The 17,780-nt window shown below is 41.3% G+C and overlaps 1 protein-coding gene across 1 annotated transcript in view; it reads right to left on the bottom strand.

The window, feature by feature from the left end:
* LOC148033397 (uncharacterized) overlaps positions 1-17,780 on the bottom strand; it is a 111,345-nt gene that overhangs the window by 44,706 nt on the left and 48,859 nt on the right. Inside the window, exons 10-14 of the mRNA XM_087681306.1 lie at positions 15,525-15,591; positions 15,108-15,173; positions 14,896-15,003; positions 14,650-14,780; positions 14,454-14,520 (exon numbers count right to left, since the gene is read on the bottom strand). Coding sequence (XP_087537432.1) covers positions 14,454-14,520; positions 14,650-14,780; positions 14,896-15,003; positions 15,108-15,173; positions 15,525-15,591 — 439 coding nt within the window. The remainder of the gene's footprint in view (positions 1-14,453; positions 14,521-14,649; positions 14,781-14,895; positions 15,004-15,107; positions 15,174-15,524; positions 15,592-17,780) is intronic.

Here is a 17,780-nt window from a genome sequence, read left to right as displayed (position 1 = left end):
TTAACGGCCTTTTTTTTTAATCACTTTGCCTAATAGTTGGGAGTCTTTGGTTGTTTCATTGAGCAACAACCCTACTTTAACTTTCGATGGTGTTAGAGACTCTATTCTCAATGAGGAGATTCGAAGAAAGTCTAGTGGAGAAAGCAATGGTTCAGCCTATCATCTTAGAGGCAGGTCAGAAAAGAGGGATAATGCAAGAAACAAAGGCAAAATCAGGAGTAAAAGCAAGGGCAAACAGCAGGATGTCACTTGCTATCAATGTGGACATAAAGGGCATAAAAAGCCCGATTGTCACTACTACAAGAAAAAGAAAGAAAGAAAGACACAGCAAGGAAAGAAAAAGAAGGATAACAAGAAAGATGATGACAACTCTCCCTCATAAGTTGCAAAGGCAAATGTTGCATCTAGTATGGTCATTGAAGAGCTCTCTGACACTAGAGAGATACTTATTGCAATGTAATGATGTAAATGTTATGGCAGCAGCAAGTGATATGCACATCACTAAAAAGGAGATAATTGATGCCTTGCTTTCAGCTCATGATGGGCTGTCTAAATTATGGATAGTGGACAGTGGTGCCTCTTTTCATGCTACTCCCTCTTTGGAGTCATTTTCTAAATACACTACAGGTTGCCTAGGCAAGGTTTACTTGGATAACAATTATGCTTGTAAAATAGAGGGTGTAGATACTATTCACTTAGTCCTTGAAAATGACCAAGAGCTGATTTTGCATGATGTTAGATACGTACTTGGCATAAAGAAGAGTCTACTATCAGTTGGGCAGCTTGATGCAAGAGGGTATTTTACTACCTTTGGTGGTGGGTCATGAAAGGTCCACAAAGGCTCTATGCTGATTGTTAAAGGTAGCACAAAGGGGACTTTGTATTATTTGCATTGTAAAGAATTACTTGGCAAGTTTTTCAAAATGTGGCTGAAGTTCATTCACAGATGGAACTTTGGCACAAAAGACTTGGCCATATGAGCCAGAAAAGATCTTCCGGTTCTCTCCTCTTCAAAGAGATTTGATGTAAAAGGCTCTCGTCTCGACTTTTGTAATGATTGCATACATGGAAAACATGTGAAGTCTCCTTATTACCCTAGTGTCGTTAAGAAGTCCAATGCTCTTGACTTAATACATTCTGATGTGTGCACTATACCTGTTAATTCACATGGGGGTGCACGGTACTTTGTCACTTTTATTGATGATTTCAGTAGAAAGTCATGGGTGTATATATGAAAGAGCAAAAAGGAAGTGATGGATGCTTTTAAAAAGTTTCATGCTTTTGTTACCACACAGAAAAGGGCTTAAGTTAAAAGCTATAAGAACGAATAATGGGGGCAAGTATGTTTCTAATGAGTTCAAAAAGTTTTGTGAGATACATGGCATTAAGAGGGAGTTGATAGCCCCTTACAATCCTGCATCAAATGGCATGGCTGAAAGATATAATCACAAACTTTGTGAGAGAGTCAGATGCATGCTCTCCACAGCTAATCTCCCGCAGCAGTTTTGGGAAGAGGCTCTTAAAACTGCAATTCATGTGTGCAATCACTCTCTCCCAATCGTGCATTGGAAAATGGCATTCTTGAAGAGGTTTGATTTGGCAAACCTGCTTCATGTGACCATTTCTGTGTCTTTGGTTGTGATTCTTTTGTACATATTCTTATAAATTAGAGGACTAAACTAGACATGAAATCCATTAAGGGCATCTTCATGGGATATGGAGATGAGGGAGAGATGGGATATAGAGTTTGGCTTTCTCAGGATAGGAAGATAGTACGCAATCGAGACGTAGTATTTAATGAGGCAAAGTTGATGAAAAATGCTACACATGGTGACCTTTACAAGAAGAAGGTCAAATTTCAGCATGAACAGCCAGCCATTTAGCAACCATTGGCTGAAGATTCTATCCCTTTTTATGCTGAAAATCAGCAGCAGCCTATTGTGCTAGTGGGCTGAAAAAAACCAGCCACTGCATTTTGTACTCCAAGCATCAAATAAGAACTCTGCAAAGTATGATAACCGGGCTGTAGACCAATATTAGCATAAAGTGGATTCACTGTCTCAATAGGCATCATTCTTGGTGGTCCTCTGGGCAAGTTTCCCTGATAACCCGTGGGTAATCTAGTCATTGCTTGAAAAACTGACCCATCACCAAAGTAACCAAGATAAGTAGCAAACTGAGGAGGAATAGTTTGCTATGCCACTTGTGCATAACTACCTTGACCATTCACTCCCTAATCCTGTGCTTGTACTTCTTGTTGCACTGGACCTGTCTCCATGTTTGGTGTCTTTTCCACATGCTCACGCACATTAGAGGTTTGCCTTTTCGAGCGCTCCATGGTATGATGTGATGACTTAGCTTGAGAATCCTCATTATGTGACTTCAAAATTTTTTGCATTCGAGGATTCTTTACAAGCTGTTGGAAAGAGCCAACCATACTGAGGAGTTGTGCCATACACAAATCCTATTCTTGCTCCTCATCCTGTGGTTCAATCTCGGTTCTAGAAGGTACTGACACCTGTGCACCAATACTCTCTCTTCGGTGTCTATGAGCAAAAGAAGAACTCTCTTCTTCATAGGGGAGTTTTCCTTTGCCTTTATCCATGTCTGCTATCTCTCTAGTCCTGTAATCTCTATAAAACCTGTGTATATAGCCTTTTCACCCAAAACTGTCCAAGCTTAAAGTCTTACAGAAAAGATTTCAAATCCCGGGGATGGAACCATGTAACCGGTCTATGACTCACATAAAGCGCTAGTTCCTTCAATTAATACATGGTCTTTTCACACACACACACAAACAGAGACCTCACTCCCTCGCTCAACACCACATTGGCCCCGAAGACCAGCGCCCCTCTCGATATTTCTTTATCAATTAAAAGATGGAAAGTTACAAAAATGAAATGTTCCAAAATACATAACCTATGAACAATTGGTTTTCATCTTTTTTGAGTAAATCCCAGCTGCATAAGGACAATATAGCATGACCAGAACAACATCCCTTTTAGGAAAGCATTTTCTGTGACCATAACTCAATGATTCATGTGCAGAATTGCAGTCTGCAGAACTGTGTATTTACTGTTCTTACTGTCCAGTATATCCAGAACAACATCCCTTTTAGGAAAGCATTTTCTGTGAACATAACTCAATGATTTATGTGCAGAATTGCAGTCTGCAGAACTCTGTATTTACTGTTCTTATTGTCCAGCATATCTAGAACATCCCTTTTACCCTGGCTTCATTCCAGCAGTAAAATAGTCCCACAAACAGCACTAAATCAGAGCTGAAAACCCCATTCCTGTGTGGCATGGTCATCACTTTCTTTAGTTCCTACATTGGAGAAGCCAACAGCTGTTCCTAAACCTGGACAGTGAGGCTCTTGCTTGCCTTAGCAGAAATGCAAAGAAAACATAAAACTGTACCTTCGATGGAATCAACCCATCATGCAAAGCATTTCCTCTAAGAATAGAGAGAGAGTTGACCAGAGGGAGCAAGCTCTACCTCCGTACACGAGTTGGAGACGAATAAGTACTCTCCATAGCTGACAAACTTGCAGCAATCTACCCTCAGCTTCTCCAAACTTCATTCTCAGATCTGTCGCTTATGCCTATTACGTTTTTTTGAATGCTCTCTCTCTCTCTTTTGGGAATTTGTGCCACATGGCATACATGTAACAATTTTCCCGTTTAAACCTTCCGGTCTAAAATTTTCCATGATCAATGCAAAATTTGACTTCGGCACAGACCAAAGAATTAATCTGGGTGCAAAAACGAAGATAATGACGCGAACAGATTCTGGGGTCCAAAAATAGTAGCTCCCTAAATTTTAGAAATGGTGACTCCCTACATCCCTCAAGTTGTTCTGAGCAACTTTTATCATTGCAACCACATCACAAAGTGTAATGTGGCTTAGTTACGGTGACTTTTATTCCGTGAGTATTCTCACATGTGCATCTTCTGTCTTGGCCAAGCTCATTGTCCTGCACCATCTCCAGTGGGCTGAGCACACAATCCCAAACCACTGACATTCTATTCTTCAGCGCCCATTCAATATGGAACCGGTCATAAGGCTTAGACAGACCATTAGTCCAATTTGTCCCAATGGCTGCCTCCTCTGGCCATGCAAAGATCCCGGCTTAATCCAAGATAACTCTAGGGGTAAAAAGCAACAATAACAAAAAAAAAAGAAAATTAAAATATTATATAAGTAAATGAGAAAAGTAACTGTAAAAAAAGTATCACCACCTGGTGACAGTGGAGATTGGCTTTCCATAGTTGGGATCCACGGAGCTCACGTGGACAACAAGAGTGCTCTTGTTTTGGCGAAGAACCTCGTGTTTCATGCTTGCACAAAGCACATTGAGGTTTAGTACCGCTATGTTCAAGAGTAGATTGTGGATTCCAAGTTAGCATTGGCCTACTTTCCTACTAAGGACAATGCATCGGATCTATTCATGAAGCCTTTGCCCAAGGTTTCCAAGACTTTTATCATCAACCTTTTTAGTGTATAAGCAGTGATCTGCATGGCTGCATTTGAATCCATGGCTAAGTATAAAAGTATCAAACTTTTTATACCATTGTCTAGGGGCTTGTTTCAGCCCATATAAGCTGCGTTTCAGCTTACAAACTGAATGCTCTTACCTTGGAATAGCAAAACCTTTGGGCTGTTTCATGTATAGCTCGTCATCTAGGTCACCATGAAAAAAAGCAGTCTTCACATCCATCTAATCCAACTCTAAATCCAAGAATGTAGTGAGAGCAAACAAAACATGGAGCGTAGTCATCTTCACCACCGGTGAAAAAACCTCTTGGAAGTCTATGCCTTCCTTCTGTGTATAGCCCTTAGCAACCAAACGTGCTTTGTATTTGGGCTTCCCATCAATACAATTCACCTTATAAACCCATTTATTAGGAATAGCTTTTCTATCCTTCAGCAAAGGTACAAGCTCCCATGTGTTGTTCGCATACAAAGACTTCATCTCTTCCCGCATAGCAAGCTTCCACTTTCTCTTGTTTTCACATGACTATACCTCTTTAAATGTCAAAGGCTCACCTTCATTAGTCAATAAAATGCAATCCAAAGATGATTGAAACCTCTGTGGCTGCCTTTTGACACATGTAGACCTTCTTACCCAATGATTTGTATTAATGGTCACAAAAAATGCTTTCCTAAAAGGGATGTTGTTCTGGTCATGCTGTATTGTCCTTATGCAGCTCGGATTTACTCAAAAAAGATGAAAACCAACTGTTCACAAATTATGTATTTTGGAACATTTCATTTTTGTAACATTCCATCTTTTAATTGATAAAGAAATACCGAGAGGAGAGCCGGTCTTCGGCACCAATGTGGTGTTAAGCGAGGGAGTGAGGTCTCTATTTGTGTGTGTATGTGTGTGTGTGTGTGTGTGTGTGTGAAAAGACCATGTATTAATTGAAAGAACTACTGCTTTATGTGAGTCATAGACTGGTGACATCCACCAACAAGTGATGGAGCCAAACTACCTCCATAGCTAGAGAACAAAAGGCACGGTACTCAGCCTCTATAGATGAAAGAGTCACAATAGATTGCTTCTTACTGTTCCAAGAGATAGCTCCCAATCCAAGGGAAAAGGCATAACCAATAGTGGACAGCTATGAGTCCACATCACCTTCCCAATCAAAGTCATTCCATCCTGAAAGAGTGGCCTCCTCTCCATACATGATCCTGTAGGATCAAGTCCCCTGTAGATAGTGCAAAACGCGTAGAGTGGTTCGCAGGTGAGCCTCAATAGGAGTCTTTATAAAAGACAACAAAGCCACCGCAAAAGAGATATCTAACTGAGTGTGGATCAGCCAATTCGAAGAACCAACAAGGTACCTATAATAGGTAGCATTGCTGAGGAAATCTGCTGCTACTAAAAGCTTGGACTCTAGGTCCATGGGGCAAGAAATAGGCCGACACTCAGCCATATCAAACTCTGAAAGAAGCTCAAAGACATACCTGTTCTGGGAAATAAAAATGCCCTGTGCCATCTGATAGATCTCTAATCCAAGGAAGAAATGTAGGATCCCAAGATCCGTCATGTCGAACTCCTTGCCCAATACTATGTGTTGCTCCCTATATTGATGAGATCATCAACATACAAGATGACCAAGATACACATGTCCTCCACAACCTTGTAATAAAGGTTGGGTCCAAGAAGTATCAATCAATCCACTGATACTAAGCCCTAGGAGCTTGCTTCAGGCCATAGAGGGCCTTTTACAACCAGTAAACATGATTTTCCTTCCCTTGCACAAGAAAACCAGGAGGCTGTGAGACATAAATCTCCTCCTCCAAGACACCATTCAGAAACGCCCACTTCATATCCATCTAATAAACGGGCCAATGGTGATGGGCAGCCAAAGCCAAAATAGCTTGAATAGTGGACATCCATGCCATTAGTGCACAAGAAAACCAAAAGGCTATGAGATATAAATCTCCTCCTCCAAGATGCCATTCAGAAAAGCCCACTTCACATCCATCTGATAAATGGGCCAATGGTGATAGGTGGTCAAAGCCAAGATAGCTTGAATAGTGGACATTCGTGCCATCGGTGTGTACATCCAAGATCCACTACATACAAGAGCTGTCCAAAACCGGTGGAGTGGAAATGCTACCTCCCCCTTGAGCATCAGGCAATGCTCTGGACCCCCACTCTGCTGAACCTGAGTAAGCCCGATCCAAAGTCGGCTCTAACTGAAAGGCATCGAGATAAAGTTGCAACAACTGAGGATGGTCTGCCAAGTCATCCTCTTCCATCCATTTTGCATCCATTGGTGAATAGTTTTGAAACTTCATCAAATATCTTCTGGAAACTTTACCTCTGACCTTCCTTTCCTTATGTGCCAAAATCTGCTCGGGTACCAAGATCTCATCTAGTTCGTCAACCTCTGGCTGAATTTCAACAAATGCATCTTCTGGCACATCACCACGAAAAGGTCTCAACAAACTGACATGAAAGGCATTGTGTATCCGCCAATGTGGAGGTAATTTCAGCCAATATGCAACATCGCCTATCTTTTCCAACACTTAAAAGGACCCATAGTATCTCATGCTTAACTTCGGATACAACCTCTCTCTTCCCTTCATCTTTTTCAGCCTTGCCTTTTCGAAACGCAGCAATACATAATCACCCTCTGCAAACTACAAAGCACATCTATGGCGATCAGCTGCCCGCTTTTGCTTGTCATGTGATCTTTGAAGTGCATACTTTATCTTTGCATAGGCTGCATCCAAGCTTTCCACAAAGCGATCAACCTCAAAGATCTTATCCTTAGTGTGCAAAATAGGTGGAACCTTCTTGCCACCCTCAACCACGTCAAATGAAGCCTTGCCAGTGGAACTATGCACCGTATTATTGTATGCAAACTCAACCAATGGCAAATACTGCTCCCACTGTGTCTTGTGGTCTGAAACATAGCACCTCAAAAGATCCAACACTGTGGAATTTGCTTCCTCAGACTAACCATCTGTTTGCGGATGGAAGAATGATAAGAATTTCAACGTGGTACCCATATTCTCAAATAACCCCTTCCAGAATAGACTGGCCATCCGAGGGTCTTGATCACACTGATGCTCGACTCAGGCATACCATGATACTTGAAAATGTGTTGCATAAATAATCGTGCCATATGATCAGCCTTTATCTTCTTCCTCACCAGAATGAAATGGGCTTGTAGGTGTCCTAGGAAGCTCAAAGATAAAGTCCATAGCAATGCTCTGCCAAGGCCTATCTGGAATAGGCAAGGGCTGCAACAAGCCCGACATCTTTTGCCTATCATGCTTTACCTTCTGACATATGATGCATGCCCTAACATACTGCTCTACATCATGCCTCAAAGCTTGCCAATAAAAGAAATGCTCCACTGCCTTGATTGTGGCATCAATACCTCTATGTCCTACATACGGAGGAGCATGACTTTCAATGATCACTCTAGGCCTCAACTACTTTGTGACACACAGTCGTCCATGCATCAACAAAAATCCATCTCTTAGCATAAAATGCTCATTCCTTTGGCCATTGCAAAGCTGATCATAAACATTAGCAAAGTCTGAATCAGAAGCATATTGCTCTTTCATGGCATCCAACTCAGTGTGATAAACCATAGTGACAGCTGAAATTTGTGACTTACGTGACAGTGCATTAGCCACAACATTCTTTTTACCATCACTGTGTACAATCTGAAAATGAAACATAGAGAGAAAAATTGCCCATCTCATATGCTTCTCTGACAACTTTGTTTGCGTCCGAAAATACCTCAAAGTCTGATGGTCTGTCTACACTGTAAAATCAGCACCCAACAAATAATGTTTCCACGTAGATAGTGCATGAATTACAGCCAAGAGCTCTTTCTCATAGACCTGTAAATTGTTCTCTGCACCATGGAGAATTTGGCTCTCACAAGCCACAACTCGACCATCTTGCATAAGGACAGCCCCAATGCTGTTACCACATGCATCACACTGAACCACAAATGACTTCCTTAGATCAGGCAACACAAGCACAGGATCTAAAGTCATCTTTTCCTTTAACTTTTCAAATGTTGAAATTTCCATTGCTATCCATCTAAATGGTACATCTTTCTTTTGCAAAGCATGCAATGGAGATGCAATTTCAACAAACCCGCGTACATACTTCCTATAGTAAGAACATAAACCCAAGAAGCTGCGGATCTTATGAACATTCTTCAAAGCTGGCCATGAACATATTGCTTTAACCTTAGCAAGGTCCATACGAATACCATCAATCGATACAATATGTCCCAAGAAGTGGATTTCATGCAAAAAGAATTCACTCTTCTTGTCATTGATAACTAGCCTATGCTTACGTACCTCATTGAAAACAATGTCCAAGTGCTTTCGATGCTCCGTCTCATTCTTTGAATAGATAATCATGTCATCAAAGAAAGTACCCATAAATGCTCTATGCGGGCGAAAGATGCGATCCATCATCCGATTAAAAGTGGCAGGAGCATTCGTAAGATCAGAAGGCATGACAAGAAATTCATATAACCCAAAAGATGTCCTAAAAGCTGTCTTAGGCACATCCTCCGGTCTAATGCGTATCTGATGATACCCACTTTTCAAATCTATACGGCTGAATATTGTTGTCCCCTTCAATCTATCCATAACATCATCAATCCGAGGGATCAGAAAGAGGTTCTTTATCGTGATCTTGTTCAGAGCACGATAGTCAATGCACATACGCAATGAACCATCCTTTTTCTGCAACAAAAGCACTGGAGAACAGAAAGGAGATGAGCTAGGCTGAATTAGCCCTTTTTCTAACAGCTCATTTACCTGACTCATAATCTCCCCCTGTTGGGCTGCACTAACTCCATAGGGTGGTTTATTGGGAGGGCTACTTCCAAGGATAAGGTCTATGCCATGATCTTCGAGTCTTTCAAGCGGTAGCTGCCCTGAAAGTGACTGAGAGAAGCAATCAGCATACATTTTCAGAAATGGCATGCGATCCTTCTCTAATTTAGACATATTCCCAACATTCTCACTATCATTCTTATCCTTAGCAAAAACTAAATACGCTAAAAGATGATTTTTCATTACTTTAGAAATAGCAACTACAGATACAACAGGGACAGATTCCCCTTTCAACTTTACATCAAGTGTGAGTGTCTTTCCCTTATGTTGAATAGTGATCCCTTTTGCATATGAATCAATCACTGCATGCATACGGTGGCACCATGGCATACCAAGCAGCACATCACAACCCTCAAGTGGAGCAATGTAAAAACTCTTCGTTGTCCACATATCCCTGTATGTGCAACCAAAGCTTTCCAATGAGTGGTGTGACAGGTTCTGCATGACCCTTACATGCCATTCCAACTTCCCCCATGGCTCCCATCTCATCCTCTTTGATGCCTAGACGGGCTGCCATGTCAGTAGAGATGAAGTTGGCTCGTGCACCATTATCAAAGAAGATCAATGCATGTTGATCTCTAATTTTGCCCCATGCTCTACACAACTCAGTAGCATCATCGTTGGGTTGATCACTAACAACATCGAGCACCAATCCCACTGATGTTTTGGGCCTTTTACCCTTAGGATCTCCCTGATTTTCTAATTTTGTAGCTTGCTGCCTATTGGGACAGTTCTTTGCAATATGACCCTCCTATTCACAAATAAAGTATTTATTTACAGCCATCAATTCCCTACATTGTGCCAATGTTTTCGAGCCCTTCCTTTGTTGTTTTAGCCTCTTTTCAGGCTGGTTTTCAGATATGCCCCTTTTCTCAGTCTTAAACAACTTTTTATTCGGCTTCTTCCCGCTCTCTTGGAAGCCCGAATCCTTTCCACGCAGCAAAGCATCGGCTGTAGCAGCAGTCTCTATGAGCTAAGACATGCTAAACACAGTGGATTTTATGCAAAAATCCCTGATTCCTTTGAGCAGCCCACACACATATTTTTCCACTTGCTCATGAAGGGGTATGGCACGATAAGAAGTGACGGGCAGCAATGCATCCCAAAACTTCTTATTGTATTGATCTAAATTATTGCATTCCTTTGCATCAAGCTTGTTCCAAGCTGTCATGATGTCCACCTCAAAGGTACTAGTCAACCAATTCGATGCAAACATTTGCTTGAATTGTTCCCATGTTGACGGTGCTCTACCTTGCATCAAGAGCGTGAACCACCACTGCAATGCATTCCCCTTCAAGAAAGTGGCTGCCTTTCGAATCTTAGAGGATTCGGTGAAGTTTCTCTCTCAATAGGCTGCATCAAACTACTGAATGAAGGTCAAAGCTTTCAACCTATCTTGTGCACCACCGAAGGACTCAAACTTCACTGCTTTTCCACCCTCATCATAGTCCTTTGCTTCCCCTTTGGGAGTCAAGTCGTCATACACTGGCTGCTGCAAAAAGGGTGCATTTGTTGTATTTACATCATGACCAAGCCCAAATGAAGCATTTGGATGACCAGCAGCCATTCCTTGAGCCCCATAAGCATTCGGGGGTGCAGATGCATTGCCAAACATTCCACTTTGTGCCCCAGGCATCAAGCCAATGCTACCATACATAGGGTTTTGCACATTTCCAGCCATACCCGAATACAATGGGCCTTGCATACCATGCATTGGCTGCTGCATACCATAGGGATTTGTGCCATGCATTCCCGTATGCAGCCCTTGACCAACCATTGCATGAAAAATCGTACTACCACCAAAGTATCCTGGCTGCTCCATCATAGCATGCATGCCCGGCTGTCCAAAATCCATTGGATTGGCACTTCCATAATGGCCTTGCATTTGCATTTGTTGCCCCATAGGTACCAACTATTTAGCTTCATCGGCCTCTTTAGGAGCTTCAAGTGAAGGATTCGGCACTAGCTTTGGTGCACCTTGCTGTCCCGAAGGTGTAGAAATTGACTTTTTCTTCTTGCCCTTGTTGTCCTTCTTCAGAGCATTCAAAAATCGGGTGAACTAAGGATCCTTTGCCAATTCAGCAAAGAGATTTGCTGCTGTTCTCATCCGATTCTTGAACTGGTCATCAAATTCCTCTTCACTTTGCTGGTCATCTACCTCATGACGGCTTGAAGTCCCTGCATCTTGTCCAACAGCAACATTTTTAGCTTGTTGTCCATCATGAGAGCCTTGTCCAAGATTAGGCATTGCATTTCCTTCATTCCCATGAGAATATCCATACTAAGAGGCATCATCATTGCTTGATTCCATCTCACTGTATGAAGGCATGTTACTGTAATTTCTCAGCTGAGCACAAAAATCAGCACTAGCACAAAGCTTTGCCTTGCAATCAGGTGCCTCGGGCTCACCAAATCAAGAGATTGAGTGATTATCCGGGCAATGAAACCATGAAACCAACATTCCTTCTCGGATAGGGTGATTTAACCTCATTAAGCACTTAATTACAGCAATTAGCAAATGAACATAAACTGAAATGCTCACTTACTTTCATAAACGTGGACAGTGGACACCCTGTTGGCCCCAAAACTGGCGCCCCTTTCGGTATTTCTTTAATTTCAATTGCTGATGGATAAATTACAAGCCGAGATTTCACGATCTCCTTGGCTGATTCAAAAGCCCCTTGCTGTTCCAACAATCAGCAAAGCATTCGGGCAAATTGCCCCTTGATTTTCACCCAGGACTTGCTCTAATGGAACCCCAACTGGTCAAATGCTGCCCCAAATTCACAATAGATGGGCTGGCATCTGAAATCCTCACAATTCCACGAATTTCCGGTGCTGATTTCAGTGTACAATGCCTTTGACTGATGGCATGGGTCCCAAGGTGGCTGCTAAACCCTAATTACTGCTGTAATTTAGGGTTTACAGCAGTAAACTCTCTGCTGTCCACCAAATTTGACTGTACTCTGCTACCAATGGCTGAGAATTACTGAGAATGCTTGAGCATAGACTAGAGGAGATGAGAGAATGTTATAGAGAGAGAGAAAATCAGCTGAAATGTATCTTTTGATTCGTAGCTCTAATGACAAATCTGATGGCACCAACAGCTTCAAAAGGGAGGTAAAACACCAGCTTAGCTCAGCTAGGGAGCCCTCCTCTTCTGCCGCCGCCTCTCTTGAGGCGGAAGAGAAATCCTACTGCCCCCTGTCTTGTCGCGGCGCACGATCAGTCATCGTCGCCTCTCAGATTTCAATCTGATCACCTCCTCTTCTCTCTACCAAGCTCCGAACCGCTGCAATTCCACTTCCACCACCCTCCAACAACCTTCTCCCTAGTTGCATGGAAAAGCTTTGCCAAGAGGCAGCCTTCCTAATGCATTTTCAGCCATTAAATTAATTTTTCAGAATTAATTAATTCTGAAAATTAATTTCAGCCCTTTAGACCCTGCCCAAAATTAAACATGCCCATCTGTAATGAAATTGGCTAGGCCATTTGCAACTTGGAGTGGTTCCCAACCTCTGTTGACCCTTAGACTAGCATTAATTAATTAATTAATGCTAGTCCCTAGTGTCACCACTGACACTTAATGGCCAAACAATTGTCCTAGGGTCCAACTTGGCACCAACTGACCACCAAAACCCAGTTGGCATAACTTAACACAACTTTTGCCTTTAACACCCACTGCATCCTCGGGGTCCTTGGCCCGTTCCCATGAAATAACTGCAATGTGCATCACATGTGCTAAACAACCTTGCACATTTTATTAATAACTTAATCAAATGTTACTAGCAAGATTAAAGCATCTCAAAATTTCACGTCCCCATGACAATTGGCCTTGCCATTTGAGCATTCATTCTTTCATGATGCTTATATGTTACTCAACCTTCAAAATTTTATAAATTATGGCTGTTGAGTCTTTAAAGTTTAATCATTAGAGTTTTAACTTTGTTGGTTCTGTACAGTGTGCTCAAGTCTTATTTGCAGCATTGATTGGTCTTAACATATCTCACACCATTCATGCAATATGATGTTTAAAGTGTGCTTTAAGGTGTCTTTGAACACTCGTGAAGTTGTTTAATGCATAATTGTTTAAAAAATGTTAAAATTTATCTATATTTTAATTTCCCGTTCCCCCCGTTCCTAGAATGGGCCTCCCCCATTCCAACCACGTTTCCCGTTCCAATTACCATTTCCCATTCCCCGTTCCATGTGGCTATGGCTCATAACCAAGAGATGACTAATTGACATGACTAAAATAGACAAGCTTGTTACCAAGGTATACAAAACTGGGTGGTCTCTCCCCCAAGCCGAAACACCACATGGCAGATGTTTCCCCAAAGGGAAAACATTTCGACTGGAGAATCACGTTTCGGGCCATCTCCTTATGTTTCAGCATTTTGGGTACTCCTGAGAGGCATTTCGGGGCATTTCCCACATCTATGTTTGAGTTACATCGCTTTAGCATGGACACACTACCACCCTTTCAATATTCCCTTGATGCACAATCTCTCACATTGAGCCACTAAGAGATTGGCAATATCATCAAATAGGATCTTATTCAGCTGGATACTAGGAGGACATGGCCAACACCAGTAGATATGACTTGGGGACAACGAAAGCTTTCTATTGAAAGCATCTTCTCCACACTACAGACAATGGCTTTATTGTTCACCTGAGATAAATGGATGCCCACCTTTCTTACCAGATCAGATGTGTTATTGGCTACCTGCACACCTCTTCACACCAGCTACAGATTAAGACTGCCATTAATATGATCAATGCATTTAATCTTTTATAGACAACAAATATATTCAAGTAAGTAATTCTATTGAGTGTCTTACAAATCTTTAAGAAATAAAAATCAACCAAGGCAGACCACGATAATTTTGTAGACTGGGAAAAGAACATTTCTTGAACTAGCTGAAACTGCTATTGAACTTATTTACACTTCATGTACTAGATTTCTGGTGACAACTGTAAAAGGAACCTCTCTCTGTACCACATAAACTTCTGCAACATCTAAGAGATTTATGTTGAGTACTGTTTGAAAGACTTACATGATGATAGGAGAGATTTGTGACAATAGTATGAAAAAACTGCTCCTTAAGCCCATTTAGTGCATCCCTTGACATATCAGTGCACCATAAGCAGTCAATTACTTAGTTTCAAAGAAAATGAATTGCATATATATAATAGTCAAATTACAAACACAGTAGTAGTTGGTTTCAAAAGCCTTGAGAACATTTCATCTACCAGATATTTTTGTCATGCTGTTGAGTACATGAAGCTTTAAGCTGCCATGTGTCTTCAAGAAAACTAATCCATGTCCCCAAAACACTAACTTCAGCTCTGTGACTGACCACTGATCGGGTTAAGTCTTCCTCCTGCAATTGCAAGCCAGTGTCTTATCACAGATGACATCATCGTTCTTTCAGGATTGGTGTTACAAAGTTCCACAACGCTCCAAAAAGAAAAACATTGGTAAATCTCCACGCAGACCTGAATTGCCAGGTGTGCTACGAGTTTCGTACTGGCCTCATCAAATTGCTCTTTTTCTTCTTGTATGTTTATGTGTCGATTCATTGCAGCAACTAGAGATGCTTTGACCTGCAGATAGTGTAACAGAAAAATGCCAAAAAAAACTATGTGAGAAAAGGTCAATATGCAATCTGAAGTCACAAAAACCATATAAATGTACCAAGGACTGACACCTCTTTGAGTTGAGCCTCAAGTTCACTTCGTTTCTGCTCCAATACTTTCACTTCAGCAGCAACCGCCTGCATCAGCTTTACATACTTATTGAGGGATGAAAAATTTTTGACACTGCTATATGGGACCTCTAATAGATCTATAATCCTCTCAACTAAGACTAACAGGCTAAAACAAAGTGTAAATTTTTCTGTTTTTAAAATTAAAAATGCATGTGAATTTGAGGTGTTACCTGCCATTCTACCTCTAGAACCCTCTGCTCATATTTACATACTGACAGTTCTACAACAAATATACTCCTATGCACTCTAAAGAGAGAACGACAAATCTATGGAAAGCAGGGAAATTGTAACTAAGATTGCACTGTGTGCCTTGAAATATTTGGAGTACTTTGGATCCTAGCTCACAGAACTTCTTACCTTCTCAAGTTCACTCACTTCCTGAGCCTTTGTTACACGGTATTTGAGGGCTTCTTCTTTTTGATTCCTGCAGGTCAAAACATCAGACATCAAAAAGGACCTATAAAGGGTGCCATGTTTCTCAATTGTCAAATACTTGGTCACATTCATGCATGGATTTAGCAAAAGCTGAATGCGGGAGTCAACTGTCAGATTTTTGAAGTACACAAGATTGATAATCATGTATCAAGATTTTGAGTTTGCTGGAGTGTTCAAATATTTACATCAGGATGTGGTTTCCAGTATGATCAATTCTTAGGTGGAGGTGTACATGTGAGGATAACTGCAGCTTTAGTGGAGAAAAGTGTGACCAGCATATACACATAAATTATTTTGCCTAATTACTTTGCTTCCAAGCACACTTTTGGAACAGCAAAGCTAAAGCACAATGAGTGCATAGTTGATAAACTACTCAAAAGCACGGGGTCGATACTCACTGCAGCGCGCCCCCACAAAAACCCCACCCCCCAAAAAAAAACTTCCTTTTCCCCTTTCTTTCATCTTGAAGGAGTGCAAAACCCTAAGTGGGTACCGGTTGGTGACTCAACATGACATCTAGCCTAGCACATGCACACCACAAAGTTCTACCCCAATAGTAGTTGTGCCCTGATTGTGCATAAATGCCAACAATGCAAACTATTCTCATCTCACCATTATTTGATTGCCCATCTTGTTGAGCTAAACTTGCATTTGCCTAACTTAAAACAGCCCCAAAACACGTTTAATTAATGAAGAAACCTTATAATTTTACAAAGAAATGCGATCCTAGAGAATTATTGTGTCCCACATGCAAAACCCTCATTTGGGTACCCCAAACTTTCTATAAATAGGCATGCAGCCCATCACTCTCCCTCAATCTTGTTTTTGCAAGTTTCAAGAGCCATATCTCTATTGCCCACACCCCGTTCATAGAGGACATTGTGGTCAAAGCTTCCCATCGCAGACTGCACCTATTTGGCACCGATTCCAACCTCTTCCACCTATCGCCTACCTCCTGGAGTTGTCGGCATCATCAAGAAACTTGTGTTTGCTGCTATCAAGGCCTTCACTCACTATCGCCATCATCATCCTGCTTGCGTTTGCAATCAATCTTTCTCCTCCAACAATCGTCATCAACATCTGCACTATCGCCATCAATTTCCATATGTCGCCCAGTATCAGTTAGCTTGTGTTTGCCTATTTCGCACAATCACCAAGTTTTCTCTCTTCTTTGCAATTTGCATTTGCTGCATATTCTCTCTCCTACTACTTGCTGCATCAAATTTAGTTTTTTGTGGCTACGTTTGCTGGTGTTCAACATACGGAGGCTGCCTTGCTGCATTTTGGGATCCGTTTGGAGTATGACACACTCTCCTGCTCATAACCTCTGCCTTGATCCCAGAGATACAAGAGTTCGAGGTTCAATATTCACTACATAGTGTGTTTGTTGCATGAGCACTATATATTCAATAGTCATTCACTTCATTATTCATTGTGTTCATTGTCTTTGAGTTACCCTAACCCTAACAGTGTTCTATGTTATCAGTTTGTGCTTTGTCATACAATTGGTTTTGTGTCTTCTGCATTTCACATCTCCCCTTGACTTCTATGTTTTGCCTTGTTAATTTTGAGGGTATGTTCCTTCCTTCCTGTTTTTTGCTTTTTCTCATAAAATACTCTAGATCACAATTCACCATCCTCCTCCCTATAAAGGGAAAGTCTAAGAAGAAAAGTGCCCATTAAGGCAAGAAAATAAAACACTTTAAAAAAAAGAAAGAAAGAAAGAAAGTCATATTAACATCTACTAAAGCCCTGTGAGACCGAAATGGTGAACACAAGTAATCCATGATATGTCTTGACATGGCTAGATAAAATAGACATATCATGGCTAGATAAAATAAGGAAAAGAAGTATTATCGTATATGTGTACAATAGGACATAGCTCTGCTACTATCCTAAAAGATCTAGCATTGGGTTATGCTAGAGGGATCTTAGCACATCTAAGGCAGTGTGTGTCAAGTCTTGAAGTGAGCGTCCTTAAGAACGTCCAAAAATGACCAGGATATGATAGCCTAGACCCTCAAATAGTCTCACAAATGGCAAATGCCACTGGGAAGGCAGGATTGCCTAGCTTCACAAAGCTATGTGGCTCCATTCATGGCCACCTTATGTCACAAGGCCATGTATTTTTAATGCTTTGCTTAGCATTTGGCTTAGGCATGCATCAAATGTGCACAA

Source organism: Lygodium microphyllum, chromosome 7 (genome assembly GCF_053477565.2).
Source record: "Lygodium microphyllum isolate KBCC chromosome 7, Lygodium_microphyllum_v1.1.10, whole genome shotgun sequence".
In the NCBI taxonomy this organism is placed as follows: domain Eukaryota; kingdom Viridiplantae; phylum Streptophyta; class Polypodiopsida; order Schizaeales; family Lygodiaceae; genus Lygodium; species Lygodium microphyllum.
Note: the sequence above shows the minus strand (reverse complement) of the source record. Positions and strands in the feature narration are given on the sequence as shown.